Source organism: Athene cunicularia, assembly GCF_003259725.1.
Source record: "Athene cunicularia isolate RWA chromosome 4 unlocalized genomic scaffold, athCun1 chr4_part1, whole genome shotgun sequence".
Lineage (NCBI taxonomy): Eukaryota > Metazoa > Chordata > Aves > Strigiformes > Strigidae > Athene > Athene cunicularia.
In genome coordinates this window covers 24,807,520-24,827,646 of record NW_020799098.1, presented here as the reverse complement: position 1 = coordinate 24,827,646, position 20,127 = coordinate 24,807,520, and the positions used below count along the sequence as shown (strand labels likewise).

The window sequence follows — 20,127 nt, the reverse complement described above, 5'->3', positions numbered from 1 at the left end:
TGTTATGTTGAGTATTCTCTATTCCTCACTGCAGCTTTCAAAAGAGTTCTTGAAATTTCAAATATTTAGTGTGCTGCATCTGTTGATATTTTCAAAATGTCTCCTCATAATTCCACTTTGAATGCCTTTTTTTCTTTTTTTTTAAGACCAAGACTTTCATGGTTGCACTGTTATGTTTTGTGTTGCTATAGGATGAGTGTTACCAAGTGAGGCAGATCTTTGCCCAGAAACTGCATAAGGCACTTGTGAAATTACTACTCCCTTTGGAATATATGGCAATCTTTGCTTTGTGTGCCAAAGACCCTGTGAAAGAGAGAAGAGCACACGCCAGACAGTGCTTGCTCAAAAACATCAGTATACGAAGAGAATATATTAAGCAGAATCCTATGGCTAACGGTTAGTATTTCAATAAAATTGTTAAGAATGTAATAGTCAACTACTAAGCTGGAAGGAGTAATCATTAGAACTTAAATTGCTTTTGTAAAGAAACAGTGAATAAATTTCATTTGCTTCCTCATCTTTATATAAGACACATTCAAATCTAAATTTACTTCATTTAGCATTATCATAAACCATAAAACACTTCTCTGTACATTGCTGAGAATTATATGTAAAATACAGTGCTGTTATTGTGGTAGTTTATTTTGCTCCAAAAAAAAATATTTTGTTTTCTGGTATTTTAGGCTTTATGACCTTCTCCCTGAAGTAAGACCAATTAGTTTTGTAGTAGTAAAACTTCTTCATTTTATTTTTAATGATTCGTTAAAAGTAAAATCTGTAGGAAGAAAATGCAAGTTGAAATTTTACATTCCATATTTGAAAAAGTAATACTTTGGAAAAGTGTTTCTTGTGATGCGTGTGTAATATAGAGGTTATTTATGGGTTTTTTGTTACTGTAGAAAAATTGCTATCCTTGCTGCCTGAATATGTGGTACCATATATGATTCACTTACTGGCACATGATCCAGATTTCACAAAACCTCAGGATGTTGATCAGCTTCGTGATGTCAAAGAGTAAGTGTCAAATGATTTTGAGAATTTTTTCTGTGCTTAGAAAAAACTGATTAGAAAGAGGAACTCCTTGTCTTACCAACAGTATTTTGCAAAACAGTAATGTTGGAAGTGTGTAACACTTTAACCAAGGGAAGAAAGAAGGCATCAACAACTGCTTAGCAGTATATTCTGAAAGCCCAGATGGTAGCCTGTAGGTCACACCATAGTACACCAAATTAATGAGTTGTCTAGGCTTCTTAAAGTGAAGTAATGATTTTGGATTCTTGTATTTGTGCCTAGGAATATCTGTAGAATTTCCCAACACAGTTAAGGGATGCCTAGTAATGTCAGTTCAGATATTTTGGAACTTAATAAAGTACAGAGCTTCTCCAAGACTTGAAAACGTAATGCCACTGATGCTGGGTCAGAGTCCTGCTTCACTTAATTTTCTTTTTCTTCCCCCCTATGCAAACCTACCAGAATTCATACGAAGTTATCTACTCACTTACCATTTGCACTGTGTATCTGCAGTGCAGGCTTAAATGCTTCTTAATGTATTCAGCATGGATTATTTTACAAAAGCCTGTCATACAGAAGCTTGTTCTGTACTGTTTCCACCTTGAGACCTTCTTGTGTGCCTTAAATAATCTTTCATATTATTGTATTCCTTTGTGTCTTGTAATGAATTGTTAAAAATAGTTAAATGCTAACACTTTACAAAAATGTTAAAGCATGTGTCCCCCTCCAACTTTGGTTTTAGTGTTTTGGGGGTCTTTTATAATGGTTTTTGGTGAAACTGTGAGCTGTGTTGCTTTTGTATTACAACAGCATGTCTATCCACATACAACAATATATGCCATCAGAAAAGCAGTTCATTCTTGGCACAAATAGACCAATTCACATCTTAATTCTTTTTGCACCTTCACCTGTGAGAGTTCAAGTCTGATTCTTTCTTTAAATGAAAAACGTAATTTGTTCTAATTTCTGAGTTGCTTGGCTCACATCTGGTCAGAATCTGCAGCCAGTGAAGATTTCTTACCTAGTCATCAAGTCTACATTTTGTCCCAGGACTCCCTGTTCCTGGCAACGTCTGAGAGCATCCTCCAGCATCTTCTTTATCCAAAATGCATGGAACAAGTTCTGATTTACAGGACAGAGCTTTTTTGGACAGCCCTTGTATAGCTTTCCTTTGTTGTCAAATTTCCTCCCTTACGTTTGTCACAGGCTGGCTGAACTAGCCAGAGAGGACTGCTCCAAACAAGGAAATGCTCTGTACAGGAATTTTGGCAGAAATACTTCCCTGAAGAGTCTCCTGAGATAAATGCAAAACATTTTTCTCATATAATGTAATACAGTGTTTCTTTCAAGAGTTCTAGAGTCATAGTGTTCACTTTAAAGTGTTAATACAGATGCTTGCAAACTTGGAAAAGCAGACTGGTGCTGTGTTTTGTAGTTGTCTCCCTAGTTCGCTTTGGTTTTACATGGCCTAAATACAGTCACGTAAAGTAAATACATGCTTAGCAAGTTCCTTAACCATAATCTGTGATACTTATGAAGTTTTTTAAGCTACAGAGGTATGTTTGGGGTTTGGGTTTGTTTTTTATCTTGAGACAGTGTCTTTTTCTTCCAAATTCATATTCCAAAAATACTAAAATGGATACAGAGATTGAACTTACTTTATGTGACTGTGTTCCTCTTCCTGCGTATTTTGCCTACATGAAATCATACTGGTGTTCTGGAAGGGTCTTGTTCAAGATTGATAATGACTTATTTAATTTGTTGACTGAGTGAGGAAATAAAGCTACTGAAGTTGACACATGTTAACTGGAATTACCAGAGTAAAATTAATATTCAGTAGTAATCTTCAGTTGACACAGGGTTTTGGAGAAGCTGGGTCATTGTTAGTATGTTATCAGTCCTGCATTCATACTATTTAAATTCTTGAGAATAGTGAATAGATGGATATAAAGATATCCAACAGATTGATTTATTATAGCCTTTGTAGCTCATGGATGCAAGTCAGAATGTAGGCATCTTGTCTTACTTGAACACCAGATAACAAGTGTTTTGATGGAGCACAACCTTCTTTACTTTGAATTTTTGAGAGAAATGTGGCTTAATCTGTTGCATTACAATTTTTAATTTGTATCAATTAAAAAGATTGGGGTTTTTTGTAGACAGTGTTCATTCATCCTGTTTTTCTCGTTTTTTTATTAGCCTCTTTCTACAAGGTAATCTCTTCCAGAGCTTCAGAATTAAATTAGCTACTAGCAAAGTCTGCATTTCTCAGACCCACCCATATGTCTTTCCCAACTAAGTATTATTTTACTGTATTAAGACTCTTGTTGACCCTTAGCCACATGCAGCTGTGAAGCTTGGTAGCAAATTATAGCATGGACAGACCAGTTGTGTTTTATATCATAATTGAAAAATCCTCAAAACAAACTTTTAGTAAAAATAGAATGGTGACTTCTTATAAATAGACTAGATTTAAAGAAAGAAAAGTGGGAAGGCTAATTTCATTAAGTCTATCTGTAAGGATTTTTTTTTTTCCTCTCCCATATGGAGCATTAGCAAGAATCTGACCTGCTCAGTTTTGGATCTCCTCTCCTATTTAAATTTCAGTATTAAACCATGTAGGTAACTGTATAGCAGCAGTATGATTTGTTTAAGCCTGTTTTGAGTGTGGTCATGGTATGTTGTTGGTAGCAACATAGACATAGCCCAAGGTAGTGATTACAGAATTTCATCTGGATCATGGTAGCACCAGAATTCTTGCTTTTATTCATATTTGGAAGAGAAAAAAGTTGATTGGCTGGGCAGTGTTTACATATATAATAATAAGAATGCTAATTTGGCAGATTTGTTCCAGAGAGTGTAATTGAGACTGTGTTAAAGGTCTCTATTTATGCCTTTGGATGGTGTTATCTGTTTGTGATATCTTCAAATTGATTGTGGTTTCTTAAGAAAAAAGCTAGTACAGCTGGCAAAAATTGTTAAGACATTGCTATATGAGGGAGCTGCAGTATAAAAGGTGGAATGTAATTGCTTGTGGTTTTATGGCTTTTTAGGTGCCTGTGGTTCATGCTTGAAGTTTTAATGACAAAGAATGAGAACAATAGCCATGCCTTCATGAAAAAGATGGCAGAAAACATCAAGCTTACCCGAGATGCTCAGTCTCCTGATGAGCCAAAGGCCAATGAAGTAAGAAATGTAATTCAGATAAGTGTTTGGTGATAGGCTGAGGGTTTCACAAGCAGTTGATGAACAGGATTTGCAGGAAATCTGAAAGCACTAGCTCAGACCTTTTTATGGTCTTTTAGAGAGAGTGTTAATTGCAAGCATTGTCTGTATGTTGCCAATCTCATTCTTTCAGAAACTTGCTGACCTTATCCAACACACAATACCTAACAAAGTTAATCAAATTTGTTAAATATTCCTGTTACTGCCTACCTGCCTTATTGTAACTCCTACTGCCCAGTTTCCCAACATAAGTATCTTCTGCTGTTGGGGAAGGAAATACTGTATTATATGGTTACTGTTAAACCTGTTAGTTTCTAGCAGAGATGAGAAGCCATTTATGGTGATTTGATTAAGTAAGAGCTTTTATTGTACAGCATAGGCATGTGAAGTATACTGTTTTTTATGAAATAGTATCATATGAAAAATGGGGACTTCTGTATGTGTTTGAAGAGCCAACAGTATGGTTAATAATGTAATTTCGAATTCTGTCCTTAGTGGTGATTATTTTAACACAGAGATTAAACTTTTTAAAGAATTACATTCCGTACTGTAAGAACAGTAAGTAATTCCTAAGACATACTTTTCTTTTTTCTTCAGAAACTTTATACAGTATGTGATGTAGCACTATGTGTAATCAACAGCAAAAGTGCTTTGTGCAATGCAGATTCACCGAAGGACCCTGTATTGCCAACAAAATTTTTTACACAACCTGAAAAGGTAATTTTTTTAATTTGATTTTCAATTTAATAAGGGGAAATACTTTGATTTTTATAATCAATCGAGAGCTGGTCCATCTCCATAATATAATACCATGAGTGGGAAAATGCATATATTTTTAACTCAGCAGTTAGATAATTTTTTTTAACATTAGCTGTATACTGCGCTATCTTATGAATGTGTGCCAGAAATCTTTGTAACTAGGTGAGAGCTAATTAGAATAAATATTGATATGTTAGCACATATTGCTAGATCATTTCATTAAAAGTGTTTTACAAGTACATCTGAATATATGAAAATACATGTATATTGTGATTATATCTGAATTAGAATGCAAAACAGACAAAAAAAGGAACTGTTAAAAATGTTTTTCCATGGTATGTTGGTATCTGTCAGTAGCTGTTTGACTATTTTGCTTGCTGTACAAGTTGTTCCCCTTATTGCCTAGTAATAGTTTTGGTGAGTACAGTTCTACTGTCAGCTACAGCACTATTCTTTAAGAGGCATGCTTTTGAAAAGTGTAAGTGGAACCAAAGTAGTTCTCTAGACCAGATCTGATGTTTTGGTTGTATTGAAGAATACTATTCACATTTTTCAGTGTCTTAGATTGTCTGTTTAAGCAAAACTTAGTTTGCTTACTTGTGAAATGGCAGATGCCATGGTAACAGGGAGCTGCTGTCTGTGATATTCAGATTTGTGTTTTGGTCTGTGTAAACTGTACTCACAGTGACAAATGGAACAACTTTCAACTTGTTCAGAGAAAACAGCACCTCTTTTCCTCTATTTGCACTTCTCATTAAAAAGATGCAAGTGCAAAAATAGGACAGTTTTGTTTCATTTCAAACAATTCATGTCATTCAAGAAGAAAAAAATGTTAATCCCAACTTCAGGTATGGCATACTGTCATTTAGTAATGCTCGCTAAAAATCTCCTCCAAAATACTCATTTGACCTCTCTTGACCTTCTCTGATTCATTTGTCAGCAAGTTGCGTGATGTGAAATATCTGTAGCACTTGATAATAGCATCTCATTTGAGAAGTCAAGTCATGTATATATAAAAATCAACAGCAAGGTGGAGAGATCAAACACAAACTGTTGGGTTTGTTTTTTTTTTAATACAGGATTTCTGCAATGACAGGAATTACATTTCAGAAGAGACAAGGGTTGTTCTGTTGACAGGAAAGGTACTGTATTTTGACAAGTTACAATTCTTTGAATATTACTTTGGGACTGCTGTAGCTTAAAAATAGTTTTAAGAGTTTGTGTACAATAATTTGTGATTCTTTTATTTGATGGTATAATCAACTCCTTTAACATACTACCTGGCAAGTACACAACAAAGATTGTTACCTGTGCACTGAGGCATAGGTTCTTGATTAACTACAGTTTTTCACATAACTACAGGCTTTTCCATTTTTCAAATAAGTGTGGCATAAAGTTCTGATGCAGATACTGAGTTGTGACATCACTAGCATTGGAGGTCTTAAATTTTCAATCTTAATATTTTTAATATAGCTGTTATCAATGTTAAATTCAACTGCAAATGTCTGCACCCTTTTGAACGTCTCATTTTATTTCAGACATAATTTGGCTGATACCTTCCACAGGGGAGAGAAAATACCAAGTCTTTTGGCAGGGAGAAAGGGGGCATACACACAAAAAAATATAAGAAACAGACCTTATTTTTATACCTTTTACCATCAGCTCTCCTTTTCTGGGATTCTGAAACTGTGTTTTCTAGGTAGTGGTTAAATATGTTGGAATGCTTTTTAATCTAGCTCAAAAAATTAGCAGGTGGGTTTTTTTTTTTCCTTGAGCTTAGTGAAAGAATGCTGGCTGACCATAAAATATAAAAATCCTGAGAACAATATAAATCATGGCTTCAATATAAATTTCATGTACATTTATCAATTTTCATGTTCTGTGTTCCATGAACTGTTACTGCATTAGTTTCTAAAGTCTTTTGTTAGGGAAGAACTTTGTGGTAATTGTTAATCGTAAGAATAGAGACGATCACTAATAGCCATATAATTTTAAATTGCTGCTTCTCACACTGATTTTTCATTTATACAAAAAGTTTCCACTATCAGAGCAGTTCATGTGGGTGAAGTTTGCTCATTTGGCAGAATCCTGCCTCTCCTTGCTTTGTGTTCACCCTGTGACACCAACCCGGATGCTACTCAGTGTGCTGGGTTGGAGTGAAGTTAGGAGGGGAGGAGGCAGACAGGAGACCAGCCTCTTCAGCAACAGCTAGTGGTGCTTCAAATACCCTCAGAAGAGCAGGTATCTGTCTACTGCTGTAATTGTTTCACCTTTGATAAAATAATGAATGAAGCATTTGAAGCAAGTTTAGTTGGATGTGTAAATTTACTATACTTCTCTTTTGATAAGGCATTCAGCAATGTAGATTAAAGCTGTGTCTCAACTGAAAAAAATCTTACTGGCATAAGACAGGCTTCTCTCTTGTATTCTTAAAACAGTTAGATTTGGTGAGGAAGGAATGTCCTGTACCAAGCTAGTATTATTTAGGTAATTTTCAGCGTTCTGGGAAAACAAACATTTATTACGTGCTCTAATAGAATACATAAACACATGCTGCTTTTTCTGCCTACTTCATTTCAGAAAACACATATGTGTAAGGATACCCCACTGACTCAGACCAGCAGTCTTTTTTGGCCTGGTATTGTTTTTCCAGGAGGACCGATAGAACATGACTAGGGAGAGCGTGCAAGTCGAGCCACTTTCTGCAGTACATTCCCCTTCTTACTACTCCAGCATTCATTATTTTTATAATAGGATGCTAGACTCTGCATCTGTGCCTGCTGATTTCGATATCTGTTTGTTTACTCGTTCCCAAATTTGCCTGCTCTGGTTTTGAACCTCCTGATGCTCTACCTTTGCAACTCTCATGGCAGTAGGTGCCAGGAGTTTGCAACTGTTGGTTGTGCAGAAACAGTTTCTTTTCTCTCTGTCCTATTAGCTGTGCCAGATGCTTCCTACTTTTTATGAAATACTCAGTAAATTGAGCAAATATTACAAGAATAATATGTTTAAGTAAACGTGCAGTATTAGCACTAGGATGATGCGGCTGCTGAACATGTGCTCAGTAACAGGCCATTTCTACAGAGAATGGTGCTTTTTTTCTTAGCCAAGTGTTTGCCAGCTTTTGTGGTATCTCTGTCCTGGCTGCTCCTTCATAATTCCACACACGGGAATTATTTTTTCTTGTGGGCATGTCTTAATAAATTAACTTGGTCTCCGAGGAAATGTAAAATTACATGAAGAATGTGACATGTCAGTTATGAAAAATTCCTTGACTCCTCTCCAGAGACAAAATAAAAAACTTCCTACTGCCTACGCAACCTGACCAAACTGGTCAACAGATACCAGCCACAGCAAGATCCAAAATACCATCACCGTATCAGAGAACCCCAAAGTAGATAGATGGTGTTAAATGTTTTCACACTAGCTTTCTGTGTAGTAAAAGCATACACATTTCCTACTGCTGTAGTGAACTTAATTTTGCATTATGTTTTGGAAAGCCTTTCCCAGGAATGCTTTGCAAATGAAGGATGTTAGAATCATAGAGTATCTCAAGTTGAAAGGGACTCATAAGGGTCATCAAGTCCAACTCCCTACTCCTCACAGGACTACCTAAAACTAAACCATATGATTAAGAGCATGTTCCAGATGCTCCTTGAACTCTGACAGGCTTGGTGCTGTGACCTGGAAGGCTGTTCCAGTAAGCAACCACCCTGTCAGTTAAGAACTTTTTCCCAATGTCCCATCTGAATTTCCCCTGACACAGCTTCATACCATTTCCTTGTGTCCTGTCACTGGTCACCAGAGAGAGCAGATCAGCACCTCTCCCTCCATTGCTGCCCTTGAGGAAGTTGTAGACTGTGACTAGGTCACTCCTCAGTCTCTTCTCCAAGCTGAAAAAAACACGTGACCTCAGCTGCTCCTCGTAAGTCTTGCCCTCAAGGCCTTTCACCATCTTGGTTGCCCTCCTCTGGAAATGCTCTGATAGTTTGTCATCCTTACATTGAGATGCCCAGAACTGCACACAATACTTGGAGTAGAGGCCACACCAGTGCAGTGTAGAGTGGGGCAGTGACCTCCCTCAACCGGCTGGCTATGCTGTCCTTGATGCACCCCAGGACACAGTTGGCCCTTTTGGCTGTGAGGGCACACTGTTGACTCATATTCAACTTACTATCGACCCCAGCCTTCAGATCTCTTTCCATGGGGCTGCTGTTCAGCCTCTCATCCCTCAATTTGTATGTATAATGAGGATCACCCCATCCCAGATGGAGAATCAGGCAGTTGCTCTTGTTAAATTTCATATGGTTGGTGATTGTCCAGCTCTCTAGTCTATCCAAATCTCTCTGTAAGCCTTCTCTGCCCTTAAGGTAGTCCACAGCTCCTCCTAATTTAGTATCATTGGCAAGCTTATTTAATGTACATTTGACTCCTGCATCTAGATCATTTATAAAAACAATAAAGAGCACTGGCCCTAAAATTGAGCCCTGGGGAACCACCACTGGTGACTGAGTGACAGGCTGATGTAACCCCATTTGCTATAACCCTTTGAGCCTGACCTGTCAGCCAATTGCTCATCCAAGATACTATGGACTTGCTCAGCTGTGTGCTTATCTTTGAGAGATAGTATCAAAAGCTTTGCTAAAACTCTAAACCACCACAACTACTGGCTCCCCTTGGTCAACTAGGTGGATCACCTTGTCATAAAAGGAAATGCCAAGGTGGTTAAACAGGACTTTTCCCTCATGAGGTAGTGCTGCCTATGACCAGTGACTGCATTGTCTTTTCAGTGTTTTTCAATAAATCCCAGAATAAACTTCTTCATCATTTTACCAGGCACTGAAGTGAGACTGACAGAACTGTAATTACCAGGATCTTCCTTCTTACCCTTCTTGAAAACTGGGACATTTTCCAGCTTCCAATTGACTGGGACTTCTCCAGACTCCCAAGACCACTGAAAAATAATATAGAGGTGTCCTGCAGTGACACTGGCCAGCTGTTTTGGTACCCTGGGATGCATCCTGCCGGGCTCCATAGATTTGTGAGCATCCAATCGATCAGCAAGTCTCAAACAAGTTCAGGGTCGACTGGGAGTTTATCATGTCCCCAGTCTTTGTCTTCCAACACAGGGCTCTGGGGTCCCAGGGCCCATCATGATTGTTGAAGACAGAGGTGAAGAAGGCATTAAATGTCTCTGTTTTGTCACCTGCTATTTGTAAGGTGACTGATCTTGCCAAGTTATGGCCTAATGTTATCCTTTTGCTATTAACATATTTTTAAAAGCCCTTTTTGTGTCTTTCACAGTGCTGGCCGGCTTGAACTCTAATTAAGCTTTGGCTGCACGAATTTTCTCCCTACAGGGGCAAACAGCACCTCTGTAGTCCTTCCATGCCTCCTGTCTTTCCTTCCAAAGTCCACACACATTCATTTTATGCTTAAGTTCTAGAAGATCCCTGCTCAGCCAAGCTGGTCTTCTGCCCCACTTGCTTGATTTTGGATTGCCTGCTCCTCTGCTTTTAAGAGATGGGTCTTAAAATGTGACCAGCATTCATGGACCCCAGTATCTTCAAAAGCAGATTCCCAGGGGACCTTACTAACTAGCTTCTTCAGCAGCTTGAAGTCTGCTCTTTCCACATCCAGGGTCAAAGTTTTGCTGGCAGTTTTTCTTCTATCGCCAAGCAGTTTGAAACTGAACTACTTTGTGGTTACTGTGACCAAGGCAAACACCAGTCCACCCACAAGTCCCTCTGTTTGCAAACAAGAACCTTTCCTAGTTTGTTCCCTTAGGAACTTACTTCCCTTCTTAACCAAGAAGTTATCTTCAGCACATTTCAACAATTTCTGGACCTGTTTGTTGTGTGATACTCCCAGTTGATGTCTGGAAAGTTAAAATCAGCTGTAACAACAAGGGCAGTTGATCTAGAGATCTCCCTTAATTCCTTGTAGGATAATTCATCAGTGTTGTCCTGGCTAGGTGGTCAGTAGTAGATTCCCACAACATTCACTTTACTTGCTTTCCCTTTCATCCTTATCCAGAGGCTCTCAACCATGTTGAGACTAAAAGGATATTGCCACATCCTTTTAGTCCTCTAATATTACCTAACATTCTAGCTTTTGTTGAGACTTCTCCAGCTCCTATCCCTTCAAAGCACGAGAGAGAGCAAGGCAGTTGCTGAGGTGCTGTTAAATTGTAAGAAATAAAAGTAGGATAGACAGTGGTTTTTAAGAAAAGATGATGTCTTGTATCTCCAAACTGATGGCATTGTGATTGAGACTGTTAATACAGAAAAAGTGTTTTAAAATAAGAAAATATTAAAAAAATTAATTATGTATCTGAAGTTTTCATTTTTTAAGATTTAAACATCTTTTTCTAGCCAAAACCAACTGGTGTATTAGGTACAGTAAACAAACCATTATCTGCGACTGGAAGGAGACCATATATTAGAACTACAGGATCAGAGACTGGAAGCAATATCAGTGTAAACTCTGAGCTGAGCTCTTCTGCAGGAAACAGATCAAGGTACAGGAGTTTGAAACTTCTTTCATCAACTCTTTACTTTGTGTTCTCCAGTGTACTTGCATGTTTTAGGACAGGAGATGATCTGGTGTGTGTGTCTATGTGTTTGAAGAGTGTCTTTATTGTTTCCAATTTTAAAAAATACAGTAGTTGTCTATAGGTAAAATCTCCAGCTTCACTTTTTGTTTTGGGGTTTTTTTTAGTAGACAAAAATTCAGTAGAGTGTTTAGATGTGGCCTGCTTGTAATTAAATATAACACAATAGAAGAGACTCTATGCTGTCTGAAATTTTGGTTGTTATTATTAATAATATTTTTACATGAGAAAATACATTCATTGAAGAGACCAGCTATAATTAATACTATCTTTTTCTTTGCAACTTGCACATTTTTGATGTATAAATTAGGATTAATCCTGGTTGGTAACAAGAAACGTTTTTTATGTATGTGAAATATTCTGACCTATTTAAGATTTAGAACAATTTTTAAAAGCTTGCTGAAGAGGACCAGGATTTTCTATCTGGAAAAAGAGCAGAGCCTCGTATAGAGCATTGGTCTTAAGATTGCAAAAAGATTTATGTGGCACTGTGTCTGTGATAAGGAATTTGGCTCAGTGACTAGCCAGTCCCTTTCAGACCTTTCCCAGTTCTGGGAAAGAAAATGTAAGTGTTGACTTGGGCAAATTCATATTAATCTCTTTTTAAAGTAATTCAGCCTGTGTGCATTAATTTATTTTTTTTTTTAATAACTGCTAACATTTTTGTTCTTTTGTTAAGTATGTTTTTATTTTACTTTGTCTTCAATTATGCTACCAGGGAACAAAGTTCAGATATATCAGAAACTGGGGTCAGTGAAAATGATGAAAATCCAGTGAGGATTATTTCAGTCACACCAGCAAAGACAGAACCTGTGAAAAACAAGGTATGTCTGGGGATTTTATGGACTGTATCTCTGTAATTGGCTTGGCATGGGGGGTTTATTCAGTACACATCACTGCAGGTAGTCTCTGAAGAACTGGTAACGTCGAATTTAATTTCATGTAGTTCTGTCACTTTCCTAGCCCAATAGAAGACCCCTTATTTTCAGAACTGCTATTTATTTTATCTAGAGTAATTAATAAACCTCATGTGTTCAAAAATATCATAGGCAAATTGGAAAGGACTTCCTTCTTTTTTTGAAAATTCCCAATGATTCCCACCTTTATTCTGTGTTTTCCAGTATAAATAACAGTAAGGCTGTGATTCAGAGTGAAGGTTGACACGTGTAGCTTTAACTGAAGATACTGCTAGGAAAATGTCAAGTGCTTCTCTAGCATGAAATAAACGTCTAGCTTCTGGATCATGTTACAGCTAAAATATTATTTAAACTTTGAGGCTTTTTAGTGCTTTCCCCCCCTTTCGTTAGAGAGAGATGATCATGCCTAAATCATAATGATTTTTTTAACTTGTAAAGCATACAGTTGCATGACATTTAACAAAGGTAAGTGTGAAGTTCTGCACCTTGGATAGATTAGCCTCAAGCAGCAGTGCAGCATGCTGGGAACTGCCTGGCTGGGGTGTAGACTGGCTGAGAAGGACCTGGGGGACCATCCCAGTGGACAACCACTGGAACATGAGTCAGGAGTGTGCCTTGGTAGCAGTGAGGGCAAGAGTATAGCCAGCAGACTGAGGGATGTGATCGTCCCACCCTATCTGGCATTCATTAGGCCACACCTGGAATACTGTTTCCAGAATACTGTGTCCTCTCCAGTTCAACACAGATATTGAAAAACCAGAAAGAGTTTTGCAAAGGGCAACCAAGATGATGAAGGCTTGGGGAAGTTGTATGAAGAAAGGTTATAAGTGTTGGGTTTGTTCAGCCTACAGAAGAGAAGTGTTGGGGGGATCTAATCAGTCTTTCAGTATCTAAAAGGTTTTTATGGAGTAGATAAAAGTTCTCTCTTCTCAAGGCTGTGTGGTGATAGGACAAAAGGCTACAAGCCTGGCTACAAGCCTTGCTTCAAGGAAAATTCCATCTGGATGGAAGCAAAAAAAATTGAAATCTACATTGTGAGGAAAATGAAACACTGGAATAGGTTGCCCAGAAAAGAGGTGGGATGTCACTGTTGACAGCTTGACTTGATAAACCCCCGAGGCCATGATTTCAACAGAAAGTTTGACAGATGATTTCCAGAAGTCACTTCCAACTTAGATGATTCTGTGATTTGAAAATGAAAATAGATTTTTGTAATAATGTAGGATACATAGATGGTCCATGCTGTATGCGTTTTAACAGGTTAGGTATCTACTCAGTCTTTTTTTGATTAGATGAAATCAGGGTAATAAGCAGGTGGTTTGGATTTGTATTATCACATAGAAAAGTTAGTTTTTTCTTAATCTTTTAAAATAACATTGACATGATAGTCACACCTGTGAGCTAATGAAGAAGAAAAAATCTTTCCCAAATTTCAACGCATGGTTCCTTTTCTGGTTATTTTTTCCCAACATAGGATTATTCTGTAAAGTTAGATAAGTTAGGCAAAGCATTTATGAAATCTTCAAAAATTCTTTCTAGGTTCTTGAAACTCACTGTAGTTGAAATTTTTAAAGAGTGGTTAGTAGTTGTAAAGTTCTTAGGAATGCTAGGAAGCTGCTAAAACAGTAGTAATGATTACAGAGACTGCCTGACTTCCTTAAACATTTAAGAAATAATGGTAGAATATTTAACAAAATAAGTCATTGGTTCAGACACAAAACTTGTAGTAGTGAGTGGCCTTAACTGGTTTGCTTGAAATTGCTAAGTCATACTTTTGGGTACCATTTTCTCTGCCCCTCCTCCTAACCATTTTGGAAGCCATGTTCAAATGAAGGTCTAGCATCCAGCTGCTTCCTCGTTGTTTCCATTTGAATACTTTGCAGTGTAGAGACCTGCATTGCCACCCCTCTTTCTGTTTCACATATACAGACAGACACTGCTTCATGAAATTTAATCACTTCTATTACCTTGTTCAGTGTATTGAGAAAAATGCGTGTGTAGGCCATACCTATTCAGCCAAAAAATTAACAAAGACAGCAAGTTTTATTTGTGACTAGGTCCTACTCCCTTTATTCCCTGCAAGCCTTGTTTGGGTTTTTTTTTTTTTTCCTTTCCTTTTACTGGTATTTAGGGCTTTATTAATCTGCACCTTTACTGAAGGTTGGTCTCAGAATTTGCACATAATTGAAGTAAATATCATTTGCTGTACCAGAATTGTTACTGTTGCGTCTGAGTACTCTCCTGTCAGTTGGCGAAGAGGCAGTAAAAGGAGCTTGTCCAGAAGAACTGTCATGGGAGGGGCTGAGATTATTATTCTTGCTGTGATCTCACTTTCAAGCAACTAAAAGATATGTTAGGTGCAGGTATTAACATTGCACACAGTGTAGAAAATCTTTTTGCAAGGTTTATGTCTGAAATCCCTTTTTGTACAACATTTTTCTGGGTCTAAGACCATGTGAAGTGTTTTTATAAGAACACTTACTGGTTTATAAACTCATGTTTCTGTCAGAGGGAGGTTGCAAATTGAGTTTGCCTTCGAGAATCTTTTTTTCCTTCACATTCTTGACTTTTAATTTCTAGGAGATTAATTCTGATCAGGCTACACAAGGAAACAGCACTGAACGTGGGAAAAAAAGAACAGCAACAGCATCTGGAACTGAGAATATTCAAAAACCGGAAGAAAAAAATGTAGATGAAACAGGACCATCACTCGCAGCAAAAACCAGGAGAGGGCGTCCAGCCAAACCTGAACCTCAGGGTACCACTGCAAAAAATGAGGAGACAAATAAACCACCTGTCAGGGGAAGGAAAAGGGCAGCAGTCAGTCAAGAAAGTCCAGGGAGTTTAGAGGCAGGTAATGCCAAAGCACCAAAACAGCAAGACACAGCAAAAAAGCCAGCAGCAGCACAGAGACAAATTGATCTACAAAGGTAAAAATAAATAAATAAAATACATGGGTGGGGTGGGCCTTTTGTCTCAAGATAAACCCTGGATTTACAATTACAACAGATATAGCATAGTTAAGGACACAGCTAAACCATAATGATTTGTAAACACCATGGTCCAACATACATTGTGTTGCATTCTGTTTTTCAAAGTACCAGGGCAGCTGGAACTGGAGACATGAATTTGTTTGGTCAGAACAAGATAATCTAACCTGTTTTCACCAAATTTTACTTTTTGTCTGTTGCATTCTGGTTCCACTTTACAGCATTGCTATGTGTAAGAACTAAGAGTTGAGTGGTTTTCAGTGCATTCATTAATGCCAGGTACACAGGAATTCAGGTGCTCTGCACTGCTTCAGTTCATTGATAACAAAGCCTTGAACCATCTTTAATGAAGAGGACAGATTGTAATTCTACCTGTAATTATTTTCTGATATTTAGGGTCTGTGCTTATTTAATATTAACAGTGTTTTAATACATGTTCTAAGTAAATCAAAAGCCAAATTTGGAACTGTATAAACTACAAATAAGCTCTCGGATGATAATACATATTTATATACTCTAATGTTTAAATTGATTAATGTTGATTTGATTTCCAATATAAACAAACCACAAATGTGCATAAACACTGAGAAATTTGTTTAGCTGAATCTGATACAATAATAATAATTTTAATGGAAAAGTGTCCAAAGTTGTAGAGCAGTAAGATGATGTCAGCAAACCAGTGTGCTGGAAGAAATCACAAGTGAATCTAAAGGAAGAAGGAATCATTGGAATGGTTTCTTTCTAGAGATTTTGTAAACTGCAAGAGAACCTCAGTCAAAAGGAATTACCCTTTCCTCTCACAGCAAGGCTCATACACTAGCAAATAGTTCAGTGTTTCAAGAGAATAATATTTGCACACTGCCTTGCAATGCTTGTTTTATACATCAAATTTCTTTAAGTCTTCATAACTCTTTGCACTATCCATAGTCTTTAATAAGCCACCTGTATCAGCTTCTTTAAAATATGTAATACTTCAGTGTTTCTTGGAAAAAATACCAAAACATTGTTAACGTTTTTCAGAAGCCAAGTGCTTGGAAGTGATGGAGATTCACTGTTGGAGATAGATTCAAGTCCAGAATATTCCCAAAATGCAATGGATCTTTTTAAGGCCTGTGGGAGCAGCCAGGAAGATACTGAGGATGCAGAGATAGCAGAGGGAGGCTTCCTTAAGGTGTAGCAGGCATCTTATATAGGACAATTCTTGATTTTTTTTCTTTTTTAATTGTAGCATATACCATAAGGAATCAAAGCTATTTGTCTTCTAGAAAAATGTATGTAAAAATAGCTGTGTCTGACAGGTTTTTTTGCTTTTAAGTAGACATGTACAAGTTACTGTAAAACAGTACTTGAAAAACATTTGAAGTAGTGCTTGTTCTTAAGTAAGACAGGCTATTTTTATAAACCTGGGTAATTAAATACAGTGATTTAGAACAAGTTACCGTTCTTACTCTCTGATTCCAGTGAAAGTTGTGGATAAATGATTTCTGTTTATGCCAAAAAACCCATTACTCAGTTATGGAATTATTATTATTCAACTTGTGTATTTCCAAGTTTATCAAGAAGTTGTGCTATACAGTAAGGAAATTCAGTTTATTTAATTAATTATGTAATCATTGAGAAGATACAAGATGGAGTTGGAATAAACAGTATAGAGGGTGTAAAAGCTAAAATGTAAACAGTATAGGTAGGATTTTAATTCAGAATCAATTGTAATTTCCATGTCCTTATGATTAATTTTTATTTCCTTTTCTCCCCTCAAAAAGGTAAAAAGAAAACTTGCTCGAAAAGGGAGGAAATGAAGGCCAAATTAAAGGCATGCTCCAAGCTTCTGCAAAAACTAGGATTCAGAAATTTCCTGTACAGGAACTGAAATTACTTCAACTCACAGCTTTCAGCTCTGAAACCAGAAGGAAAACTATGCTTCCCTTTCACATGAAAATTAATCCTTCTCAATGGAAATGTAAAGCAGAAACTCTTGAGAAAGAGGCTAAAAGCATCTGTACTTATTTCCCCAGAGACTTTTTTTATGAAAAGTCAATAATTAAGCAAATTGCTTAACACTTGGTTCCAGTTCCTGCATTCTGGAGTTTAAAAGTGTATTTACACCATTAATTTTCATGCTGCATTTTTTTTTAAAGGAAGTCAGAGGAGGTCCTTACACTGACATTGAAAATTCATGATTCTAGAGCCAGGTATTCCCATGTTTCACAGAAAAAGTAGAAGTCTACTGAATGGATTTTAAACAAGACTATAGGAAAAAAAAAAATCACAAAAAAATTTTTTTGCTTTACTTTTGAAGACTGTTTTATGTATAATTCTTTCTGCCTGCCTACTTTTCTGCAAAAATAAGATGTACAGATTTCAGTTCCCTGCTATGAAAAGTCATGTGGTGGCAATTTTATAAATGTTGCTTTCTGATTTTTATCAGAGTGGGAAAGTAATCACTTAAAATTATTATTAATTCGCAAGTAGACATTTCATTTTTTAATTTTCCCTCCATTTTAGTTTAATATAATTTGCAATAAATGTACATATTGATGTTTGTTTTATAAAAACATATATCACTTTTAAGTGTTTTTACTCCTGCGGTTCTGTTGGAATATTCTAAATTTTAAAGGAGTAAAGACAGTCCAGCATTTGATTTTATAATGTTTGTCACCAGATTTTTATTATTGATGTAAAGAAAAAAAAAATCAATTTTTAAAAATAGTTGGACTTTGGCAGCTTTGTAAGGAAAGTTGGAAATGTTTAGGATTGCTCTCAATTTTAAGCATTGTGCTGATTGGAAGTAAGTCTGTTTTGCATTTTGTCTTCCTGTCCAGGCTCATTTTTTAATGTTTATTTTAGAAGATTGTTGCATCAATATTATGTTTCCTGGCATTGTTCAGCATAGATACAGTGTACACTTTTATGTACACATGATCATATTTAAGTTTGTTGCATAAAATAAACGCTTCTAGGTGTCATGTGGCAGTCTTTTTAATTTTTTTTCATTTTCTTTCACAGAAAACTACTTGCTATATCTGTGCATGGTCTTGGATGTTCATAGAAATACTGTATTGAGCAAAGAAATTGTAATGCAGACGATTACATAGTTTAAAAGATAGGGGAGTTTTAGGTGACGTTACAGTGCTTTATCTTGTAAAGTTGTATGGGAAGAAGGGGGTTGGTCTGGAGGGTGACCATGAACCAGTTCACTTTGTTTACCCATGCCTCAGTTCCCTATTTCTCTGCTGCAAATTGTTTGAAATCCCCTGATTCAATGTAGAAGAGCTGGATGCTGTTGACATTAGTTAAGGATCACTTGATCTCCTAAAATGAGTAGGGTGCAGTCGTGTGCTGTTAAACAATGACTAAGTCTCTCTTACCAAGTGTTTTAACTGGTGTTACAGTTATTTTTCCTCTGTAACAGAGAAAATCAAACTCTCTACAGAAAGCAGTATATGCAACTCTTTTTCTAAAGCAATCTGCGATGCTTTGACTTGAAGAATTTGAAATGCTTTTGTCAGAGGGAGACTGGGAGATTTTAAAAGCATTTAATTACACATCCATCAGGGGTTTGATTTCTAAAACTGAAATAATTTCACAAGATGGATTTACTGATCATAATGCAGTTTCTTTTTATTGTTCTGGTCAAGTAGTTCCCTCATGCAGAAGTTAACAGTATTTTGGTTTAAACCAATTTGAAATGGTTTTCTCAGAAGTTTTTAGCTGCTACCTAAAAACCAAAAATCTCTTTTAGAAATGAGCTCTGGTACCTAGTGGTGTGCCTCTAACAATGATTTGAAATCTGGACTTGAGAAATCCTGCAAATATTCAGAATTGTTTCAAAAAGTTTTGATTTTTTGTGAAATGAATAATCGTTGGGGGTTTTCTCTTTTTTGGTCAGTTTTTAATCAGTTCAAATATCAAGTTACTCAGGAAATCATCATAGGATAAATTAGGTTAGAAGGGGTTTCTGGGGGTTCAGTGTCATGCTCAGCAGGGTTTTCAGTTGTTTTTGTAGAGAGTTATGTAGTTTCTTTCTTCTGTTTTCTTTAAGAGGACATTTGAGTTACTTCTGTATGTTGATTATCAGTATAGTCAAAGAAAATAGGTACAGTTGTGCAGTGAAATATGCTGGGCATAATTGGCTGAGCAAAAGAGCAGTGTACAAACTACAGGAAAGGTCTGCTGGTTGCCCACCGGTTTCTCTTCAGAACTTGCCCCAGACAAGTCTACATACAGAATTTCTCTGCCTGTCCTCCCCCACTCTTCCCTTGCAGAGTCCTGAGAGCACTAATGGTACAGATGGACATCTTTCTGTAAGAACAGTATCCCCAGGGGCCAGGGGTCGTTACAGCACTGTTGCTTGTGATAGCAAGTAGTTGGAACAGTCAAGCTTCATAACAAATACAGGGAAGTACAGGCATAATTTTTACACGTACATAATTTATGCATTGCTTCTTCTGATACTTTAAAAATCTGTTAAAGAGAAATCAGTGTAAAACTATGGAATTGAAGGCAAATTTTTCCAAAGAAGGAGTTGGGGGTTTTGTACTTAGCCATATATGAGTTTTAATATTTTACATAAGATTGGGGATTCTCTCATTGTAATAAGAAAACTGATGCT

At 36.8% G+C, this 20,127-nt stretch overlaps 1 protein-coding gene across 2 annotated transcripts in view; it reads left to right on the top strand.

The window, feature by feature from the left end:
• PDS5A (PDS5 cohesin associated factor A) overlaps positions 1–18,481 on the top strand; it is an 85,223-nt gene extending 66,742 nt beyond the window's left edge. The window contains exons 24-32 of one of the 2 annotated variants that reach the window (XM_026846853.1): positions 192–396; positions 900–1,014; positions 4,065–4,197; positions 4,834–4,953; positions 6,075–6,137; positions 11,370–11,515; positions 12,327–12,432; positions 15,106–15,455; positions 17,279–18,481. In XM_026846853.1, coding sequence (XP_026702654.1) covers positions 192–396; positions 900–1,014; positions 4,065–4,197; positions 4,834–4,953; positions 6,075–6,137; positions 11,370–11,515; positions 12,327–12,432; positions 15,106–15,455; positions 17,279–17,282 — 1,242 coding nt within the window. In that variant the 3' untranslated portion in view covers positions 17,283–18,481. Of the gene's footprint in view, positions 1–191; positions 397–899; positions 1,015–4,064; positions 4,198–4,833; positions 4,954–6,074; positions 6,138–11,369; positions 11,516–12,326; positions 12,433–15,105; positions 15,456–16,535; positions 17,259–17,278 lie in introns of those variants that run through there. The other variant, XM_026846854.1, reaches the window with a different exon arrangement.
• The last annotated feature ends 1,646 nt before the right edge of the window (positions 18,482–20,127 follow it).